We start from the raw sequence: 22,130 nt of genomic DNA, 5'->3' as shown, positions 1-22,130 counted from the left end.
TCTTTGGGGGAATGATAAGGCTGGGGGGGGGGGTGCTGTCACATCTTCCTGGTAGCTGGTTGTTTCATTGCAGTCCTGACTGTATGGAACTCTGGCATCTTTTTGAGACCTCGTAAGATGTTAGCAGAACAGAGAACAAGGTTAAGTTTGGAAAACAAATTTTTGTATAGGTCCTGGTACTTAAGGGGAGAATTGTAAGATGAGGGAGGGGTTCCTGAGGTGAGGGAAGGGAGTCCTGGGACCAGGGAAAGGTTGAATATTTATTTGGAATGATTTTGACTTGTTTGGATGGGTCTAGTTCTGCTCCCTGGAACTTACAAGAATCCTTTGAGTTTGCGAAAACAAATATTAAGACATATTAGCAGCATGCCCATGTTAGAAATGATTTGGCTGAAAGAATTAACACATACAACTGACAGATTTTTAGCACAATGGAAAACACCTTAATTTTGAACTTATAGTTACAGTTATGATTGAATAGTGGCATAGTATGGTGTTTAGTACTCTGTCAGAATTGGATTAGTAGCTCATTAAAACTTTATTGATTAATGTTAAGAGTATAAACAGTAGCAACCTTAAAATATCCATTTGTGAAATCTGTTTTTAATAGTTGGAGCCTTGGCTGCTGCTTTAAGCTGACAAAGCTACCAGTCATCAAAAGCATCAGAGTTCTTGAGAAGGATAAAATTTTACCTGAATGATTAGAGAGTAACAGGGACTTACTAGCTGGCAACATGGACAGCCACCCCCAGGTCCTCCACAGTTGTTGAAGTCAGAGGCGTTAAGGACGCCTGCCTTCTGCTGATGGCATGAGACCTGTGGATTAGGCCCAAGCAACGTGGAGAAAGTCGATTCTACTGTTTGTCCACGGTCCCTTTTAATAACAATAAGAGGTGGAAATGTTGGGGACCAGCAGTCTCTTGACCCTGCTCCCTGATAATGGGCAGGATGCTCATGGCCTTGTCTTACCTAGTCATGACTTACCTGGTTGCTCAAGCTTTACCTGGCTGCCAGGGGACTCAGTTAAGCATGCACAAGTTTCCTTTTTAAAGCAAACGTGCCAAGCACACCTCCCTCTTTGGCTCCTTCTCTCTCTCTTGCTCCTTCTCTCTCTCTCTCTCTCTCTCTCTCTCTCTCTCTCTCTCTCTCTCTCTCTTTCTTCTCTCTCTCTCCTGCTTTCAGCTGGCCACCAGCTACCCCCCTTTCTCTCCCCTCTCTCAATAAACTCCACGTGGGCACTGAGTCTCATGTTTGTGTTTCTTAGGCAATAGTTGTATCAAAAGAACAATCCCCTCTATTTAGACAATGCTGTGATGACAATGGGAACAGTAATAATGCCATACCAAGCAGCTAGACCCAGGCTTGTAGATAAAACTCTCAGTACCTGAGTTGTGCTGTGTAGGTAAAATATATAAATAGCTACATGATACAATTTAAGTTGTATAAGAAAGCTCGTAAGAATTTCTGGATGCCAGAGGTTCTCATATTTCACCATCAAAAGCTCTTCAGTTCTTTCTGTAAAACAAATATCCCCAAAAGAGATGATATCTAAAGTTGCTTTTAGGCAACACCTTAATAAGATGTAAGTGCCATTATTCTTAGGGACACTTATAGGGGTGGTACATGCAACCTGTACCTGAGGCAAGGCAGGAAAACTCTCAGCATTGTGTGTGTGTGTTCAACATGGAGGTGGAAATTTGGAGATAAGCTTTCCCTTCTTCAGACCAACTCTGTTTTACAGATCCTCAAGCTGTTCTGAGAAATCTATTCCTCTCTTGTACTCAGCTAAGGCTAAAAGGTTTTGTTACCAAAATATAGAAGAAGGTTGGAAGAAGGTAAAGTAGCAGTAAGGATATGGAATTGCAGTGCTCACTACCTAAAAATACCTGATATATATATATATATATATATATATATATCAGTCTCTTGTAGGTGAAATTTTCCCTTCTGGGTTGTTAATGTTTCCTCCAAGAGTCAAAGATCATCTAATTAAAAAACCCCAGGCATGAGAAGCCCTCTTTTGAGTTTTTGGTCAGGGTTATCCAAGAGAGTCCCAAGATGTTACACCCTATTGCATCCCTATTGCTGAAGGCACTGTACACTTCAGATGCAAGACACAGAGCTGGAACTGATCTAAAAGCCTCTTCCCTGAAGACTAGTTTTCATGGTACCAGAAGGCACCATGCAAGATTTCAAAGGAAGGAAGCAACCAGAAGTCCCACCCAAGTGTGATACCATGAACCAAAACAACAACCAGCATGGCATAACCCTATAGTGGTTATGCAATAGTGGCACACGTACCTTGGCAGTAACCACCAGTTCTCTGATTGGACTTAAGACCCATTCAACAAGAGGCAATCCATGTCTGGTACTGGAAACCTAGTCAACTACCTGGGCTAGTGATTCAATGGATCTTGGAGGAAAACCTATAACCAATACTTTACTAAACCAGCATAATCCGTAACTACACTCTAAATATTTGCCCATATAACCACAATAAAAGTAGTACTTACCCCTCGTCAAGGAAAATTCTCTTTGCAAAAGAGAGAGAACACTACAGAAAACCACAACCAATCCAAATGCATATTTGTGGAGCCCAGTCTCATCTATAATACAGCTCCTGTCCCTAAGGTTCAGGGATCATTATAGAAAAGGGGGAGGAAAGATTGTAATAGCCAGAGAAACAGGAAGTGTTTTTTTGTGAAATTTTGTCTACTAGGAATGTCAGAAGCTACACGTGCAAAGTCTCACGGACTCATGCCTAAACACGAACTGAGCAAGGACAATAGACATGCTGATGTAAACAAAGGAGAGCCCAAGAGGCTCCACCCCACAGAAGGAATGACAGGCAGCTAAGAAATGCTGAGAGCAATAAAACGTTTTCCCCCAGGGAAGAGCACATCAATTGATTATTCAATACCGAATAGTCAGCCCTTAAAAACATACATGTTGTTAACATTATATAGGCTGAGCAATTATACTTATGTATGTAGGTGTGTGTGTGTGTGTGTGTGTGTGTGTGTGTGTATGTATGTAACAACAATTAAGAAAAAAGAGTCCATGAAGGGAGGGAAAGGAGAAATGGTATAATTATATTAACCTTAAAAGATAAAAGGAATATATTTTTTAATTTTTTTGTTATCAAAAGGAAATGTTTTAGGAATGAGAGAAAGTGCAGTGTATGAACAAGATGACTAAGGTAATGCCATCTTGTTCTGACTCCATTTTACGTTCTCTTAGACAGTTCTCAGTACTCTACCCACCTACCCAATGGTCATGTCTGTCTTGCACATATTTGAAATTTCCACGGCCTTGACCATGGTCCAGAAGTATTAATCAAAATAATTAAAGTTAAACTCAAGTAACTAGAAAAGATGTAAGTAAAAAAATAATTGGCAGGTCATGTCTAAAATATTTGCTATTCTCTGTCAGGAATGGACATTTCAAGGTACTGAGATCCTCATCTAACGTTGAGGTAAATTATGGTCTTTGTGGGTTTTGCCTTTAAAAGCTCTGTCCCCCAGAGCTTGGACATTGAAAGACCCTCAGAACATGGACCTTCACGTTCCAACTTAGGAAAGGCAATACCCCAAATCACTCATGAGAAGTGGTCTTGATGCAAACAGCATGAGGACTTTTTTATTACAAGTGCACTGGGGTCATCAGTCCTCTAACCCTGCATGGCTTATGACTGTGGACCCCAGTGCAGAATTGAGACAGCTTTTATAGGGTTACAACAAAGCCTGTGCATCATAAACCAATCATCTCATAGCATCAAGAGCCCTCGCGGTGAGAGCCAATCAATTTAAACCATTAGACCAATCATTTTAAATCATCCAAGCCCACACTTTATAGACCAATCAGTTTTTTATAGCCCTGGAGGTCTGCATTTTCACGGGCTCCTAAACCTTTCACCTATTTACCGGCAGAGGACAAGGTCTGGAATTTAAGGTATTTAGGGCTTCTTAGATAGTATTTCTAAACTTCTAGCTTCCTGGGGTCATTGGAGAGTTAGCATGTATTTTCCATCCTTTCAGATATCAGCAGGTTTTTCAGAGGCACAAGCCCATTCTTGGTCTGGCCATCGATTAAAAGGACTTAAATTTTTTGATTGGCTTAATCATCGTGGTTGTCAATAGTTATGTCTCGTGGATCATTTCATGAAACATGGAGTCACATACAAATATGTAGCAAGAACAATTAAATATGTTCCATGCAATAATAGTTTTGTTTACTGAATGAACACTATGTATTAAATTTCAGTGGTAGTTGAGACATTTTTGAAAAGTTCATCCCAGTTCAGGAGTTCTAGTCTATTAAAATCTCAGTCTTAGTTTAGGAAGAGGGGTTCAGTCTTGTTCCTGTTCACCACTTTGCTCACTTCCTTTGGGACCACTGAGGTGAGCTTCAAAGGGAGAGCAGACAGACCACAGACTCCTCTCCAATGCTCTGTGCTTCTGTCTATGTCTGTGTCTGCCTGTCTTTAGGGATCTCCCTCATTCTCTCCCTCCCTACTAGAACTCAGAGAAGGAAACTGGCTTGTTCATCTCATTTTTCCCTCTTCTTTTTAAATCATCACCTCCCATTTTCATCTGTCATGATCCCTTCCTACCACTATTACTTTTTAGATCTTGGATCTACTAGCCAGTGGTTCTTTTTTTTTTTTTTCTTTTTTCCCTTTTTTCCACTTTAAATAGCCAGATAAACTTTAATCTCAATCTTTTAAAATTATTTTTTTTTTATTTTTAAAACAGTCTTATTTTACATACAATCCCAGTTCTGTCTCCCTCCTGTCCTCCCATTCCCCCCTCCTCCTCCCCACCCCACACCCCTATCCACTCCTCAGAGGGGGTGAGACCTCCCATGGGGAATCATCAAAGTCTGTCACATCATTTGAAGCAGGTTCTTTTTTATGAAGTTCTTGGCTTCAGTGAGAGCAGTTAATGATTCTAGCACTTTGTATGCACTGGAGACTTCCTTGAGTCCTTATAAAAGGTACTCGGAATTGGCTGATTTCCACTATAGCCCGAGAAGTCCGCTTTCTACTCCTTGTGTATAGTTGAATGATAACATTCCTAGATGGTGCCCCTGTTCCTCCCTAACTCCTGGACAAGGTCCTGGGGACTTTATGAGAATCATTGTAAAAATTGAGTTAATCCTGTCACACTTCAATGAATGAAGTAGAGGGTCTGCTGACAGAACTGCAGCTGGCCCAATGAGACTAGTTTTACATAGGAGCTACCTCCATGAGGTACTCAGTACCTTCCAGCTCCTTTGAGCCCTGGAGGTGCCAGTGAGCCTTCTTTTGTGATGCTGTGTATAAACATTCTTGATCTTAAAACCCCAACCTTTCCTTTGTTCTCAGAGCATACTACATTCCACCTGCTCTGGGGCATATGTGCCCCAGATAGCAATCGAAACACTTAGTCCCAGATGAAAGTGGCTTTTTTGGATACTCATCCCTTTTGTTTTGTATGAACATCATACTGAAGCTTAACACCTTGTGTTCTCCATCTTGGGCCATCTCAGGTTGTTGAGCCACTAGTCTTTAGGAGCTGTCTGCAGCTTTGCATAACCATTCCTAGAAAAAGATATAGTGATTTGGGTTTTTGCTACTGAGGACTACAAAGACAAGAAACAAACTCGGGGTTAAGCACTGGGACAGAGGGTGGAGCCAACAGTCCACCCTAATTCGGAGACTTCTCGGAGCAACTCTGAACAAAGGAGACCTGCCTATCCACGCGGGACCACCCATAATTTCCACCTGCTTGGTCTCTGATCACACTTCCAGTCCTCTGCTGGAGCCCCGGGCCCCTCCCACAGACCAGCCTATCTCTGGGGGACCACTCTGAGTTTCTGCATGCATCTTCTACTGGACCCTCATCCCTGACCCCATCCTTGGGTCACTGTCTGTGGAGATACCTTCTATAGAGCTTGGACCACCCAAAGCTACAGATATTGAACCGCTGACCCACATAAGCCCACCGGGGAAGTATCACAGAGAGAAGGGGAGACCCCACCAACACCTACTGGAAGAAGCTATGGGAAGAAGGCAATACAAGAAAACGCCTAACAACAGAAAGACCAGAATCTAGGAAATCTACAACTAGAACGGAACACAACAACGAAGCAGAGGAAGCAGAAGGGAACGACTTAAAAATTACCGTCATAAAAATGATACAGGCCATCAAAGAAGATGTGAGAAAATCCCTTAAAGAAATGGAGGAAAAAACAAACAAAAAAGTGGAAGAAATTAACAAATTCCTTAAGGAAAGTAAAGAAAGTACAGAAAGCCAAGAAAAAACAATTAAGCAGGTGAAGGAAATGGTTCAAGACTTGAAAACTGAAACAGAGAAAATAAAGACAACACAAACCAAAGGAATGCTGGAAATAGAAAAACTGGGCAAAAAATTGGGAACTACAGACACAAGAATAACCAACAGAATTTAAGAGATGGAAGAGAGAATCTCAGGCACAGAAGATAAACTAGAAGAAATAGATTCATCTACCAAAGAAAATCATAAATACAACAAATCCTTAACACAAAACATCCAGGAAATGTGGGACACCATGAAAAGGCCAAACCTAAGAATAATAGGCATAGAGGAAGGTGAGGAAGCCCAGCTCAAAGGTGCCAAAAACATATTCAACAAAATCATCGAGGAAAACTTTCCAAATCTGAAGAAGGACATGCCCATGAAAGTACAAGAAGCATACCAAACCCCAAATAGGCTGGACCAAAGAAAAAAGACACCTCGACATATAATAATCAAAACACCTAGCATACAGAATAAAGAAAGAATATTAAGAGCAGCGAAGGAAAAAGGACAGGTAACATATAAAGGCAGACCTATCAAAATCACACCTGACTCTCCATGGAAACCCTCAAGGCCAGAAGGTCCTGGATAGATGTTCTAAAAGTATTAAGAGAACACGGATGCCAGCCTAGGCCACTATATCCAGCAGAACTCTCAATCACTATACTTGGAGAAAACAAGATATTTAATGAGAAAACCAGATTTTCCCAATACGTATCTACAAATCCAGCCCTACAGAAAGTATTGGAAGGAAAACTCCAACCCAAGGAAGGTAACTACACCCACAAAAATGGAGGCAACAGATAACCCAACTACACCAGAAACCAAGGTTAAAGCAGAACTAATATATTCACAATACCACTGCCAACAACAAACCTAAACAAGCATCAACAATCAATGGTCCTTACTCACCCTCAACATTAATGGTCTTAACTCACCTATAAAAAGACACAGGCTAACAGAATGGATACAAAGACAGAATCCATCCTTCTGCTGCATACAAGAAACACATCTAAGCTTCAAAGATAGACATTACCTCAGGGTAAAGGGCTGGGAAAAGATTTTCCAATCAAATGGAACCAAGAAGCAAGCAGACATGGCTATCCTAATATCCAACAAGTTAGACTTCAAACAAAAATTAATCAAAAGAGATGAAGACGGTCATTTTGTATTCATCTCAGGAGAAATCCATCAACACAAAGTCTCAGTTCTGAACATCTATGCCCCTAATACAAAGGCACCCACATTCGCAAAAGAAATGCTACTAAAACTCAAAGTTCATATAAAACCTCACACACTTATAGTGGGAGACTTCAACACACCACTCTCAACACTAGACAGGACCACAAATCAGAAACTCAACAAAGAAACAAAAGAACTAACAGAAGTTATGTCTCAACTGGGGTTAACAGACATCTATAGGACATTTCCATCCAAACACAAAAGAATATAACTTCTTCTCTGCTCCACATGGAACCTTCTCTAAAATCAACCACATACTAGGTGGCATAAGAAACCTCAACGGATACAAGAGAATAGGAATAGTCCCCTGTACCTTATCAGACCACCATGCTTTAAAATTGGAATTCAACAACAACACAAATGGCAGAAAACCTGCAAACTCATGGAAACTGAACAATGTACAATTGCACCACACTTGGGTCAAAGAAGAATTAAAGAAATTAAGGACTTTCTAACATTCAATGAGAATGAGGACGCAACATACTCGAACTTATGGGACACCTTGAAAGCAGTGCTACAAGGGAAGTTCACTGCACTAAGTGCCCATATGAAGAAAACAGAGGATAGTCACATAAGAGAATTAACAGCCCAGCTGAAAACTTTAGAACAGAGAGAAGCAAACTCACCCTGTAGGAGTAGAAGCCAGGAAATAATCAACTTGAGAGCTGAAATCAACTAAATAGAAACCAGGAAAACAATACAAAAATATCAATGCAACAAAGAGTTAGTTTTTTGAGAAAATCAAAAAGATAGGCAAAACTTTATCCAAATTAACAAAAAAGCAGAGAGAGAACATGCAAATTAACAAAATCAGAAATGAAAGAGGGAACATAACAACGGACACAGAGGAAATCAAGACAATTTTCAGGTCATACTTTGAAAATCTGTATTCCACAAAAATTGAAAATTAAAAGGAAATGGACAAATTTCTGGATAACTATCACTTACCAAAATTAAATCAAGAACAGACAAAGAACTTAAATAGACCTATAACCCGCAATGAAATAGAAGCAGTCATTGAAAGCCTTCAATCAAAAAAAGCCCAGGGCCAGATGGCTTCAGTGCAGAATTGTATCAGACATTCAAGGAAGAACTAATGCCACTGCTCCTCAAACTGTTCCACAAAATAGAAACAGAAGGTTCACTGCCAAACTCTTTTTACTCAAGCCTCACAAAGACACAACTAAGAAAGGAAACTACAGACCAATATCCCTGATGAACATCGATGCAAAAATACTCAATAAAATACTGGCAAACCAAATTCAAGAATACATCAGAGAAATCATCCACCATGACCAAGTAGGCTTCATCCCTGGATTGGAGGGATGGTTTAACATACAAAAATCTATCAACAGGATCCACCATATAAACAAACAGAAAAAGAAAATCCATATGATTATCTCCCTATATGCTGAAAAAGCCTTCGACAAAATTCAACACCCTTTCATGATAAAGGTCTTGGAGAGATCAGGGATAACAGGAACATACCTAAACATAATAAGAGCAATCAATATACAGCAAACCAACTGCCAACATCAAACTGAATGGAGAGAAAGTTAAGCTGATTCCTCTAAAATCAGGAACAAGACAAGGCTGCCCTCTCTCTCCATATCTCTTCAATATCGTACTTGAAGTTCTAGCTAAAGCTATAAGACAACAAAAGGAGATCAAGGGGATACAAATTGGAAAGGAAGAAGTCAAACTGTCTCTATTTGCAGATGATATGATAGTTTACATAAGTGACCTAATAAACTCTACCAGGGAAGTCCTATAGCTGATAAACACCTTCAGCAAACCAGCAGGATACAAGATAAACTCAAGAAAATCAGTGGCCTTACTTTATTCATACGACAAAGAGGCAGAGAAAGAAATCAGAGAAACATCACCCTTTACAATAGCCACAGCAACATAAAGTATTTTGGGGTAACGCTTACCAAACAAGTAAAAGATGTATATAATAAGAACGTTGTGGTTCCAAAGAAAGAAATTATTAAAGACAATACTATAAAATGGAAAGATCTCCCATGCTCTTAGATAGGTAGGATAAAAATAGTAAAAATGGCAATCTTGCCAAAAGTAATCTACAGATTCAATGCAATTAAAATCCCAGCACAATTCTTCACTGACCTTGAAAGGATAATAATAAACTTCATATGGAAAAACAAAAGACCCAGGATAGCCAAAACAACCCTGTACAATAAAAGAACTTCAGGAGGTATCACCATTCCTGACTTCAACCTCTACTACAGAGCTATAGTTCTGAAAACAGCCTGGTATTGGCACAAAAATAGCCAGGTAGACCAATGTAATCAAATAGAAAATCCTGATATTAACTCACACACCTATGAACACCTGATTTTTGACAAAAAGCTAAAAGAATACAATAGGGTGAGGAATGCATCTTGAACAAACAGTGCTGGCACAATTGGATGATGGTGTGTAGAAGACTGCAGATAGACCCATGCCTGTTGCCGTGCACAAAACCAAGTCCAAATGGATCAAAGAACTCAACATCAATCCAGTCACACTGAACCTCCTAGAAGAGAAAGTGGGAGGTACCCTTGAACAAATTGGTATAGGAGACTGCTTCCTGAACATAATTCCAGGGGCACAGACACTGAGAGAAACAATTAATAAGTGGGACCTCTTCAAACTTAGAAGCTCCTGTAAGGCAAAGTGGACAAGACCAAACGGCAGCCCACAGACTGGGAAAAGATTTTCACCAATCCTATATCTGACAAAGGGCTGATCTCCAAAATATACAAAGAACTCAAGACACTGGTCAATAAAACACCAAATAACCCTATTAAAAAATGGGGTACAGAACTGAAGAAAGAATTCTCAATAGAGGAAATCAAAAAGGCTGAAAGACACTTAAGAAAGTGCTCAACATCCTTAGCTATCAGGGAAATGCAAATCAAAACAACTTTGAGATACCATCTTACTCCTGCCAGAAGGGCTAAAATTAGAAACACCAATGAGGACTCATGCTGGAGAAGATGTGGAGAAAGGGGAACACTCCTCCACTGCTGGTGGGAGTGCAAACTCATACAGCCATTTTGGAGATCAGTATGGCAGTTCCTCAGGAAAATGGGAATTAGTTTACCACAGGACCCGGCAATCCCCCTCTTAGGCATATACCCAAAGGATCCACATCCATGCAACAAAGACATCTGTTCAACTATGTTCATAGCAGCACTATTTGTAATAGCAAGAACCTGGAAGCAACCTAGATGCCCCTCAATTGAAGAATGGATAATGAAGATGTGGCACATCTACACAATGGAATACTACTCTGCAGAATAAAATAATGGTATCTTGAAATTCGCAGGCAAGTGGATGGCATTTGAAGAAACCATCCTGAATGAGGTAACCCAGTCACATAAAGAGGAACATAGTATGTACTCCCTCATATATGGAATTTAGACCTAGAGCAAAGGATCACCAGCCTATAATTCACACCACCAGAGGAACTAGGATACAAGGTGTATTCTAAGAGATTCATATAAAGTCCCTCATAGAACCGGGAAGGGACAAGTTCCCCAGAACACAGGGGAGATGGGGGGGCAGTGAATTGAGAGAGAAGTAGGAGAAAACGAGGGGGAGGAAAAGAAAACATGTGTGACCAGGAAGATTGAGCCCGGTTAGGAATAGAAGACAGGAGAGAGAGATACAGAGAGAGAGAGAGAACATAAAAGAGAGAGCCAAAATTGGTTTGAAGGTAAAATTGAACACAAAGAAAGGTCTAGAGACCTACAAGACTGCCGCCAACTAACAATTTCAGCTTCCATGGAAAGGCTACCATAAATGCCCTTCCCGGATAGTGAGATCAACAACTAACTTATCCATGGAGCCCTCATACCTGTTGGAAACAGGAGCAAACACCCATACATAAACACTGAGTCGAAGTAGAACCCAGATGCAGATGAAGAGGACAAGACCAGGCTGCAGAAACACATCGAGACAGCTTACCTGAACAAGGAGGAGCTAATGGGCCACCAGACTGATAGCTGGGAAGCCAGCATGGGATTAACTCAGGCCCCCTGAATATGGGTCTCAGCCAGAAGGACTGAGCAGTCTAAGGGACCTCAGACAGTGGAGCCAGGATGTATCCCTGGTGCACAAAAGGACCTTGCGAACACATCCCCTATGGAGGGATAACTGCCTTAACCTGGAGACAGGAGAGAAGCCCTAGTCCCTACTTCACATGACCTGTCAGATCTACATGACCCCAACTGGATGGCATTCCCCTACATATGGAATTGGGGTGGGGGGATGGGAGGGGAGGGTGGTTAGAGTGCATGTGAGAGGGCAGAGAGGGTAAAAGGGAGGGAAGGAGGAAGGGAGGGTGAGGGAACTGGGATCGACATGTAAAATAAGAAATTAAAGAAAAAATGCTCTGACTCCAAAATTTAAGTTCAAGGACAAGTTACTGGGGAAAAGGATTTCTATTTTTGTTTCCACAGAAAATGAAAAGCTGTGGATTCATTCTAGACTAATGTGGTTTCATCAAGCCAGACCACCTGAAACAGAGTACCAGGTGACCCTACATTCAAAACAGCTGGACAAAGCAGCCTTACAGACTACAGCCAGGATTTCTGCATCTCCTTAGAATCCCCCATGACAGCGCCCCTTACCAGCAGGAAGTAGTTTGGAAAGAATGACGCCCAAATTCTCAAATATTGTCTATAAATGTTTGTTTTCATTTAAATTGACTTGGTTATAAAAAAAAAAGAAGAAGAAGAGTGAATACTGCTCTTGAAGAGGACCTGAATTCAGTTCCTAGATCTCTTGTCGACTACTCAACTTTAACTCCAGGAAATTCCACACTGTTTCTTCTCTACAGGTACCTGTGCTCGCATACACACACACACACACACACACACACACACACACACACACACACACACACACACAGAGGCATGCACATACATACATATAATTTTAAAAATAACTAATAAAATTGAGGAAAACCAAAAAAAAAAAAACTCGGTAACCTTGTATTCACATAACTCAGTCATCTTATAGTATCAGAAAGCTAGCTTGAAAGACTTCTGTGCTTTTTCCCTTTGTATAATTTTAAAACATAAACCAACAGAACTCTTCATTAAAGCATATGAAGTATGTGGCTACAGTTCATTTCTACTATTTTTCTTTTTCCCTTCCTTTTTTTACACATCTACTATTCCTTTAATTTCTATTGTGTCTCTTACTAATTGTCTGGGTAGTAACTTCAGTACCTTAAGGCCTTTGTCAGACTACAGGTGGCCCTCAGAACAAAGCTCATGCAGTCCTGATAGTGATTAACTAATTAGCTTCACTGATCTAGTGCCATTTGATTGATTGATTGATTGACTGCTTGATGATAGCCTTAGATAGGTTATCTGGCCTGGAACTTGCTATGATGTCAAGGATGACTGAATTTCTGATTCTTCTGCCTCCATCTCCCTGGGTGCTGGGGTTACAACATGTACCAATACCCATGGTTTATGTGGTGCTGGAGTGTGAATCCTGGGATTTGGGTATACTACAGCTCCAACCTGGCAGTATCACTTTCTTTCTGGTCCACTCTAACTAAAAACAACATAGTTTACTAAAACTTGCTTAACAAAACAGTATTGTAAATTCATTACAATTTAAGTTTAAATTTTCACCATTTTAAAATAAAAGCATTTTCATACATTGATAATGTTTTGGATAGCCAATACGGCATCCATTCAAGGTTCTATTGTTTTGGTTTTGTTGTGGTGGTTTTAATTAAGGAAGGAAAACAGGTTAGCATTCTGTTTCAGTGTTTCTTTTCTCTTGCTCGGCATTTTGTTCCTCTGGTGCAACTAACATGACTGCTAAGTTGCTGGTGCTGCTCGCATGTGCCGCCTTGTCTAGTTTGCTAGGAGTGGGTTGAGCACTCCTAGGATGGCCATGCAAACTTCTTGACCGCAGACAGGGGAATCCTAACGTCTGGTGAGGCTTCACAGATAGTAAGTTTTCCTTTTCAGTTCTGTCAGTGGCAACCCTGAGGGCTGAACAGGAGATCTGAGGAGCCAGGACAGAAGCACTGAGCTCATCTTCAAGCTCATCTTGCATGGCTGCTTCTGACACAATGTATGGGATGTCTGTGCTGCGAGAGCGTGTGATCCTTTGAACCTGGCATTTCCATTCTGCTGAGTGGAAGTTCCATGCTTGGTCCATGATTGAACTGTACTCGGAACCCCAGTTGCTAAGACCCCGGACCAGTTTTCTGCCCTCAGAATAGACGAAGCTTCTGGACTTCATTGTTTTGTAGGCATTGGGGTCTCCTGGGTAGTAGCGTGCAAGTTTGTTCTCCTGCAGCTGGTGGGACATGGTGCTTTCCACGGTCAGCTGAGTGCCTGCAACACCTGCTGCGTTCAAATTCAGTGCAGCTTCTGAGCTCTTAATGTCTGCCCGCAGGTCGAGCTCACCTGCTGAGACGCTGGGTTCCTGTCCTGGTCTGGACTCTGAACTCATGGGGCCCTCTAGGGCAAGCCGGCTGCGGCCTGGTGTGGCAGGCGGGCTGGGACCAGGGGTGTGGTGCAGGCTTCCTGGCCCTTCCAGGTGCGACGACTTTGCATCCTCTTCCTTCACACGGAAGGAACAGGTTTTTTTCCGGAGCGCTGTCCCTGACAACGTGGAGAGAGCAGGCTCCTCAAACAGAAGCTCCTCGCCATTGAAATGGTAGCGGTACATGCTATAGCCATCTGCACTGTTGATGCTGCTTTGCCTCAGCAGGTAGGTGGCCTCGCATTCTGAGGATGCCCGCGACCTAGCCTGGATCAGATCAGACCTGTCAATGCCTGCCAGATTCTCCAGAGCGCTCACCATCCTGCCAGACAACTCTTCCAGCTGAGAGAGACGAAGGTCAACAGTCTGCAGAGATGTCTTCATGAAATTTTCTCTTTCATTGATTTCCTCCAACCTCATTGACATATTTTCAACTCTGGCAAATACAAAAGGATAGATTTATTAAATTGAGATTAATTCAATATTAAAAACAGCATAATAATGTTGTCGCCTTATGAGCCTCCAGGCTTTGATCGCCGGCCTTGTTTGTGCATGTTGCCTACCCCAGTACAAGCCCTCACTCAAATTATGAGAAGTATTAGGAAATATCAGTTGGCTTATAGTGTTTACTGTATGCCAGGTATTCTGTTAGGGTGGTGTGTGCTCACTTAGTGCTGGTCTAGACATACTTAATTCCCATCACTGCCCTATGAGGTAAGCACTGTTACTGTCATCCTTACTTTACAGAAAGGAAATTAGGCCACAGAAAGTGTAAGTAATTCACCAGGGGTCACAGCTAAGAAGCCCAGGGCATGCGATTTGAGCACACAATGTTTGCTTCTGCCGTTGCCTCTCAGCTGTCATTGCTTCTCACCGCCTTAGGAATGAAGAAAGGTACCCTGATGGCTTTTGGATAGCTGGCTGCTTTGGATCAGGGAAACTTTCAAGCACCTAGAGCCTTACTGAGAACACCTTTGGAAGCACCTGTGAGGGCATTTCAGAGAGGAGTAATTGAGGGGGAATACTTGCTGTGGGTAGCACCATCCCACAGGCTGGGGTTCCCGCTAAATGAAAAGAGGAAAGGTCACAGCAGCAGTACACCGATGTGCCATGCAGGCATCACCTTTCTCTGCTTCTTGATCCCCCAGATGTCAGTGAGTCCCCATCCACATGACACAAGCCAGCTGCTGAGTCTCCCTGCCATGGTGGGCTATACCCCAAACTGTGAGCTAAAATAAATCCCTCCTCTTTTAAGTCACTTCTACAAATACAGGACAACCTCTGTAGCTGCCAGAGACTGGTTCCAGGACCCTCATGGGGGTCAGTCAGGGCGCTCATGGGTGTCAGAATCCATTCAATGTTCAAGTCCCTTTAAAATGGCACACTAACTGCATAAAACCTGCCCACATCCTCCCATATACTCTAGGTCACCTCAAAATGATTTATAATGCTTAATGCAATGTAAATGCTGTATAAGAATGTGTTCCATTGTATTATCTAGGCAATAATAATAAGAAAAGTTGGTGCATGTTCAGTATAGAGGGAATTTTAAAAATGCTTCTTTAAAACGTATTATATTTACTTATTATTATTTATGGTGTGTGTGGTGGTGGTGGTGGTAGTGTGTGTGTGTGTGTGTGCACTCCAGTGCCTGTGCCATGGAGTAGGGGAGGGTGAATGTTCCACAGTACATGTGTGGAGGCCAAAGGACAACTTGAAGGATTGGTTCTCTACCAGGTGGTTCTCAGAGATCAAATTTAGATGGTTGGGCCTGATGACAAGGACTTTTACCCAATGAGCCATCTTGTCTACCTTTAGAATATATTTTCAGTCTGCGGTTGTTGCATCCACAGATGCAAAACCCACAGGTCCAGAAGGACAAATGTTAGTAATAGTTATTCTTGATAGTTTTGCTATGGCTATCAACAATAAATGGGTCACAACAAAATAAATAAATAAAAATTTTTATTGAATGTTCAAGGGACTTAAAATGAATTTTAATAGGTAAGTGCAGATTGGCATATAATTTACTTGAAGGACAATGGGTCATTAAATTGTCTGCATACCAGATTATTGTTTATACTTAATATTCTCTTAGTGAGATTCTGTAAGAAAGGATAATGGCAAATTATAAATATCTGGTATTAGATAACTTAAAAAAAATCTCCTACATCATCAAGCAACAGCTTTATGAAACTGTTAATACTGCTTGGATTGAAACCTGATAGAAAACCTTGTTTTATATTTCAGTATATAAATGTGGATAGGTTCATGACATATAACTCTAGGAGGCAATGAGGTATGCCCGGGATTTTGGACTACCTTCTAAAAGTTGAATTTGTTCCAGGGATGAGTTGGGAGCTTTGGCTCCAGGGTACAGCAATGGCATGTCCAGGCAGGCTCCTCCCTATGTGATGGCAAACACCTTGGTACAATGCCACCATGCTTTGATTTTTCTCCCAACTTTCTTAAAAGAAAATGTGTGGTTTCCATAGTAAGTTTGCTTGCAATGCAATCTGTTCATAGGTCTTTGGTGTCCTTGCTACATGCCATCATAAACCCCTCTCTGTTGTGTCAACTTTCCTCATCCCACACTGTAAGAGTCTGCCCTTCCTTCTTCTCTTGTCATCTGGTTGACGCCTTTCTTGCACTACCACCTCTGCTCACACTGAACATCTGGTGTGCCACACACAACCTGTCAATGCACTAGCAAGCTTGCCTGGCCTTTGCCTAGAGTTGCCTACATTGACAGCTGTACTCTGCTGTATGGCAGGGTCCTGGCGTCAATTATTAACTCTTCTTTTTGGAGAGAGAACTTTATTGGCTACATCACTATTTCCATGCCCCTTGATTGGCTACATCATTTGAGGAGGGAGTGTCTGGCTTCTTGGAAGCTTGTCACAAAGCAGAACCAAGTCCATTGTGGGTAAGAAGACCTGGTTGCCACATGGTATAGCCCCCTGCCCCACCTCCATCTCTCTCAACCAGTCCAGTCCTGAGGATTTCTTTACTCTTGCCCATCAGGGATGTGCAGAAGAATCACACTGAAGACTTTCTATTACTTTTGAAGAATGCTTGGAATTCATTATTAAATATGCTCCTTGCTCTTCTCAACCTACTAACTCTAATGATTCCTTTTGTATTCAAACCACAATGCTTGTGAAACAGGTGAACTTGAAATCTTTTAACAAACATCACAGTAAAAGATAATGCAGCTGTGCACACATTTAAATAGAAACAAACTGCTATAGAGATAGGCATCTCTCCTCTGACATCTTCTATAATTATCTGCCCCTCTATATTAACCAATTCAGAATGCAGATACCAGAAGAAAGAACCCTCAAAGTCATTCTCCTTTTTCTTCTTATTCTCTGCTTACCTCTCCAACCTTCCTGTTCCACTGCATTGACTCTTGGTCTTGGTCTCTGGGAGGGATCCCATTTTGGCCTCCCAAATGTTTGTAATCCAACAGAGGCCGGGATATACTGCCTGGTTAGAACCTGTAAACTGTCGCCACTCGGATAAAGCCAAATTTTAATCACTGTGCCTGACTGAAGGAGGTTGACCTCAGGTGTTTGTTTTTTTGCCTTTTCTCCCCATGTTAAAATTTCATAGTATATATGCAAAAAGGAGGGAAATGGGCTGACTTCATTTACTTTTGAAATGATTAGTGGGGATAATAAATTGTGTTTTAGTTAATCTTCCATTGCTGTGACAAAATATCATGCCAAGGCAACTTAAATAAGGAAGTGTGTAATTTGGCTTATAGTTTCAGAAGGTTAGAGACCATGCTGGGGGAGCAAAGGAACAATGAGAGATCAAATCCTGATTCACAACCAAGAGGCAGAGAGAGAACTGACTGAGAATGGCGGGGCCTTTTGCAACCTCAAAGGCCACTCCCAGTGACACACCTCCTCCAACAAGGCCACACCTCCTAATCCTTCCTATATAATTCCACCAACTGGAGACCGAGTACTCCAATAAATGAGCCTATAGGGGTCAGTCTCATTCCAAGCACACATTTCACTCCCTGACCCCAATAGGCTTGCAGACATACTTAATGCAAAAAGCATTTAGTTCAACTTTAAATGTCTTCATACTCTTTTATAGCCTCAACAGTTTCGAAGTCCAAAGCCTTTTCTGAGACACAAAGAATCTATGAATTGTAGCCCGCTGTAAAGTCAATGAGCAATGGCACAGATATATATTACCATTCCAAATGGGAAGAATGGGGAACTACTGAGTAAATACTGGACTAAAGCAAAGCCAAACCCCAGCAGGGCAAACTTTAACTCCTATAGCTCCACATCTGATGTCAAAGGGCTTAGATGGCTCCCCTTACCCCAAGCTTTGTGCCTGCAACACACTTCTCTCCCTGTTTGCAGCTCTACTTGGCAGGTCTTCCCTGGCCCTGGCTTCTGCAGCGTCCCGGTGTTTCTAACACAATCCAGGCTCCACCTTCACAGTTCCATGCAATGGCCTCTCGGTGCCTCCATGCACAGAATCCCGTCACACACATAGCCTCAATGGTTCAACTTCACCACAGATAGAAGATTCCAAAACACCTATATTTGTGTATCCCTCATAATTCTAAAGCCAGACCACATGGATGACACCACCAAATTTGACTATTAGCTTGGGATGAATCCAGGCACTACTGAGTAGTACTTGTAGCAGCTTTGATTTTGTTGCTTTCTATGGGCAGAAAATTCCTTAAGCATCTACAAGTTGGAAGTTTAGTCATGTGGGGTCTTGCCCTGAGGGCACCCTTCCCCCTATTTCATTTCTGATCATATACTGCTCGCTCTTTAATCTTCTCATTTCTTTCAGCACAAGCCTTAGCTACAATAATGATGAATTTAACAATATGGAACTTCTGGACAATATGTGGAGCTTTTGTAGTAATTTCTATGGTATTACCTATGCAAGGTCTAATTCTGTTGGATTTTTCATGGAGTCTCATCTGTTATTGTAAGTATGACCTTCATCTTCACATGGAGAGACCCTGTGTGTCTTTTTTTTTTTTTTTTTGAAGGAAGGGACCTAGATATGTGTAACTCACCCTAAGACAGTTATTAAGACACACTTTTCATGCAACTACCTTTCCAGGTGGAACAGTCACCTTTTACCTACATGGCGCCTCATAAATTACACAGAACATTTCCATAATGACAGAGTTAAATATTCACATCAAAACTTGATGTTAGTGAAGTTAGGTCCAGTTCATTCTTGTATAAACCCATGTTTCAAGATCCTGCGGTATTCTACACTTGAGTTCTAAGACTGCTCCTACTCTATAATTTTATTCCAGATCCATAGATCATAAAGTTGTCTAATCCACCCTAAATTTTACATCAGGCAATTTTAATTTCCAGTTACTTCCTTTCATTGGACTGTATTTAAGGGTAGTAATTACAGGGAGAACACCCAAGGCTGCGCCTTGCCCTGACTTGCAGAGATTTTATACATGAAAGACTGAATGAGGACTAATAATGACAGATTAAAACTCAATTTTTTAAGTCTTTTGTCTTTATCACTCTTTGAAGTCAACAATATACCAAACAGTTACTTTCTTGGATGTTAGCTGTGCCCCTCATTTATGTAGTGTCACTGCTGTTCCTGAGATCATCTGAGTTTCTAGAATTCTCGGCATCAAAATCACTAGCTTCTTCTGGCACTTTCTGTTTGGGCCAGACCCTGTGGTGAGCTGCTATGTGAAGCCCATGGCATCCTGGAGTCTTCCTTCCACAGGTCTAGTTCCTCACCCTTCGTCTACCATCACCAGGGCCACAGAGCCAGGCAAAGACAAATAGTGCCTAGAAGTCATCAAATGTGTTTATACTACCATTGATGACACTAGTGTTGTCACAGCTGGTTGGGAATGGATAGCAGAGCCTCTTCAACCTCCAAGGCCCATCATCCTTACATTGGGGCTATAGGGTGAATGCTGGATAATTTATGTGAACTTGACATAAGCTACAGTTATCTGAAAGGAGGGAGCCTCAATGGAGGAAATGCCTCCATAAAATCAGTTATGGGGCATTTTCTTCATTAGTGATTGATTGTGGATGGGGCCATCCCTGAGCTGGTGGTCCTGGGTTCTATAAAAAAAAAGCAAGCAGGCTGAGCAAGCCAATCCATAGCACTCCTCCATGGCCTCTGCATCAACTCCTGCCTCCAGGTCCCTGCCCTGTTTGAGTTCCTGTCCTGACTTCCTTCAGTGGTGAACAGCAATGCAGAAGTGTAAGCCAAATAAACACTTTCTTCTCAACTTGCTTTTTGGTCATGTGTTTTGTCACAGCAATAGAAACCCCAACTAAGGCAGCATGTCTATGATGAAAGCCACTGGAGCCATGCTGACATGACTCAGTGCAATGCTTTACTGTCTCATTATTGCTACATCTTCATTACTCTGCCAAACAATCCTGTGGCTATCACCTTTCTGTGTATATTTTGCCTATAAGTAAACATGCGAAATTAGAATTACCCCTACTAGATTCATGACCACTGTAGCACTCATGTGGGTGGCCTTGATTCTTGATATTTTTCCTTCTATGTTCCCAGTCTTCACATGAGTGACTCTTGGGACAGGGCCAATTACATTCAAAATTTGTAACTTGGGAACTCTAGTTGTATGTCTTGAGATATTAGACATAATAAAACTTGTATAAGTGCTACACTGGAAAACTAAAACAGGAAGATATTGAATTTGAGGCCAGGGTGGGCTACATAGCAAGACAAACAAACAAAAATAATACAACTGGGAGCAGATTATAATTTTGAAAGGAAAGGAAGAAGAAATATACCATACATTCTAAAACAGAGACTAATATATTTCTTATACTCAAACATTAAATTTTGGTGTTAGACTTCCTTGGAGTTACATGGACAGGGTACACATGGTGGATAGCATAATTCCTGATTTTGAAAAACAGAAGTTAAGTCTCTAACCATGTTTTTTCAGAAAAGACTCTTTCCAATCCGATGGACCCAATGTAGAGACATCAAGAGAACCATGTGCTCAACACTACACTTGCACAGGACTCGGGGACATGCTGACACTGTGATTGCCAACCATTCACATGCCAGCTAATGATTAAGCAGGAAGTGATAATCTCATTTTCAATTCAACTGGGCTTGAATCAACTAGGAGACACACACTGCCCCCCCCCCCCGCTGTGTGCATATAAGGGTGTTTCCAGAGAGGATTAGCTGAGCCAGAGAGACCTACCCTAATTGTGGGTGGAACCATACATGGACTGAGGTCTCAGACTGAATAATGGAAGATAGTGGTGAGCTAAGCACCAGCATTCGTCTCTCAGCTTCCCCATCGAAGATGCAGGAAGACTGGCAGCTTTATGCTCCTGCTGCCATGCTTTTCCCCACAGTGAGCCTCAGACTATGAGCCTAAATAAAGCCCTTCTTTCTTTAAGTTGCCTTTGTAGCTATTTTATCACAGCAACAGGAAAGTTAACTAATACATATGATGAGGTTGAAATGTTCAAGTTGAAAAGCTCTGACTTGGTCCTGTTGGTGCCTATTATTACACAGGCTCCTGCCCCCAATTCTTGATTGTCTGCTGTTGTGATCTGAGGAGAGAGACAATGCCTGCCAGCATTAAGTCTTGTTTTGGTGTTGCTGACATTGAGCATTTCTCCTCCTCATCTTCGCCCCTCCCACTACATCCCCTTTCTCCTCTTTGTCTTCCCGCTCTTTTGATTTTGATATTCATTTGATGCTATTCTAGAATTCATCATTAACTTCAGAATGACTTCAAATAAATGATCCTTCTGCCTTAGTTCCCAAGTGTCTGGGATTATAGGCATGTGCCATTATGCCCAGATGATACCAAATGTTCTGGGAGCTGTGCGTCATATGGTCCTTACCTTTCCCATTCTTAATAGGAATCATCAAGTCTTCAGGAAAGCCAAACCTCAACTCAGATACACAGATCTGACAACCTCTTAATAGGGGCTGGGAAGAATCAGAACCTGCTATTAAAGGACTGGACTGTCTAAGATCAATAGCATCTTTAGTACAGGGCCAATT

General features: G+C 41.6%; 1 protein-coding gene across 1 annotated transcript in view; it reads right to left on the bottom strand.

Annotated features, from left to right (window-relative positions):
* Positions 1–13,293: 13,293 nt before the first annotated feature.
* The window catches only part of Trpm1 (transient receptor potential cation channel subfamily M member 1), a 114,645-nt gene continuing 105,808 nt past the window's right edge, over positions 13,294–22,130 (bottom strand). Inside the window, exon 27 of the mRNA XM_051206478.1 lies at positions 13,294–14,517. Coding sequence (XP_051062435.1) covers positions 13,335–14,517 — 1,183 coding nt within the window. The 3' untranslated portion in view covers positions 13,294–13,334. The remainder of the gene's footprint in view (positions 14,518–22,130) is intronic.

This window comes from Phodopus roborovskii, unplaced genomic scaffold (genome assembly GCF_943737965.1).
Source record: "Phodopus roborovskii unplaced genomic scaffold, PHOROB, whole genome shotgun sequence".
NCBI classification, from domain to species: domain Eukaryota; kingdom Metazoa; phylum Chordata; class Mammalia; order Rodentia; family Cricetidae; genus Phodopus; species Phodopus roborovskii.
This window is presented reverse-complemented; position numbering and strand designations above follow the sequence as displayed.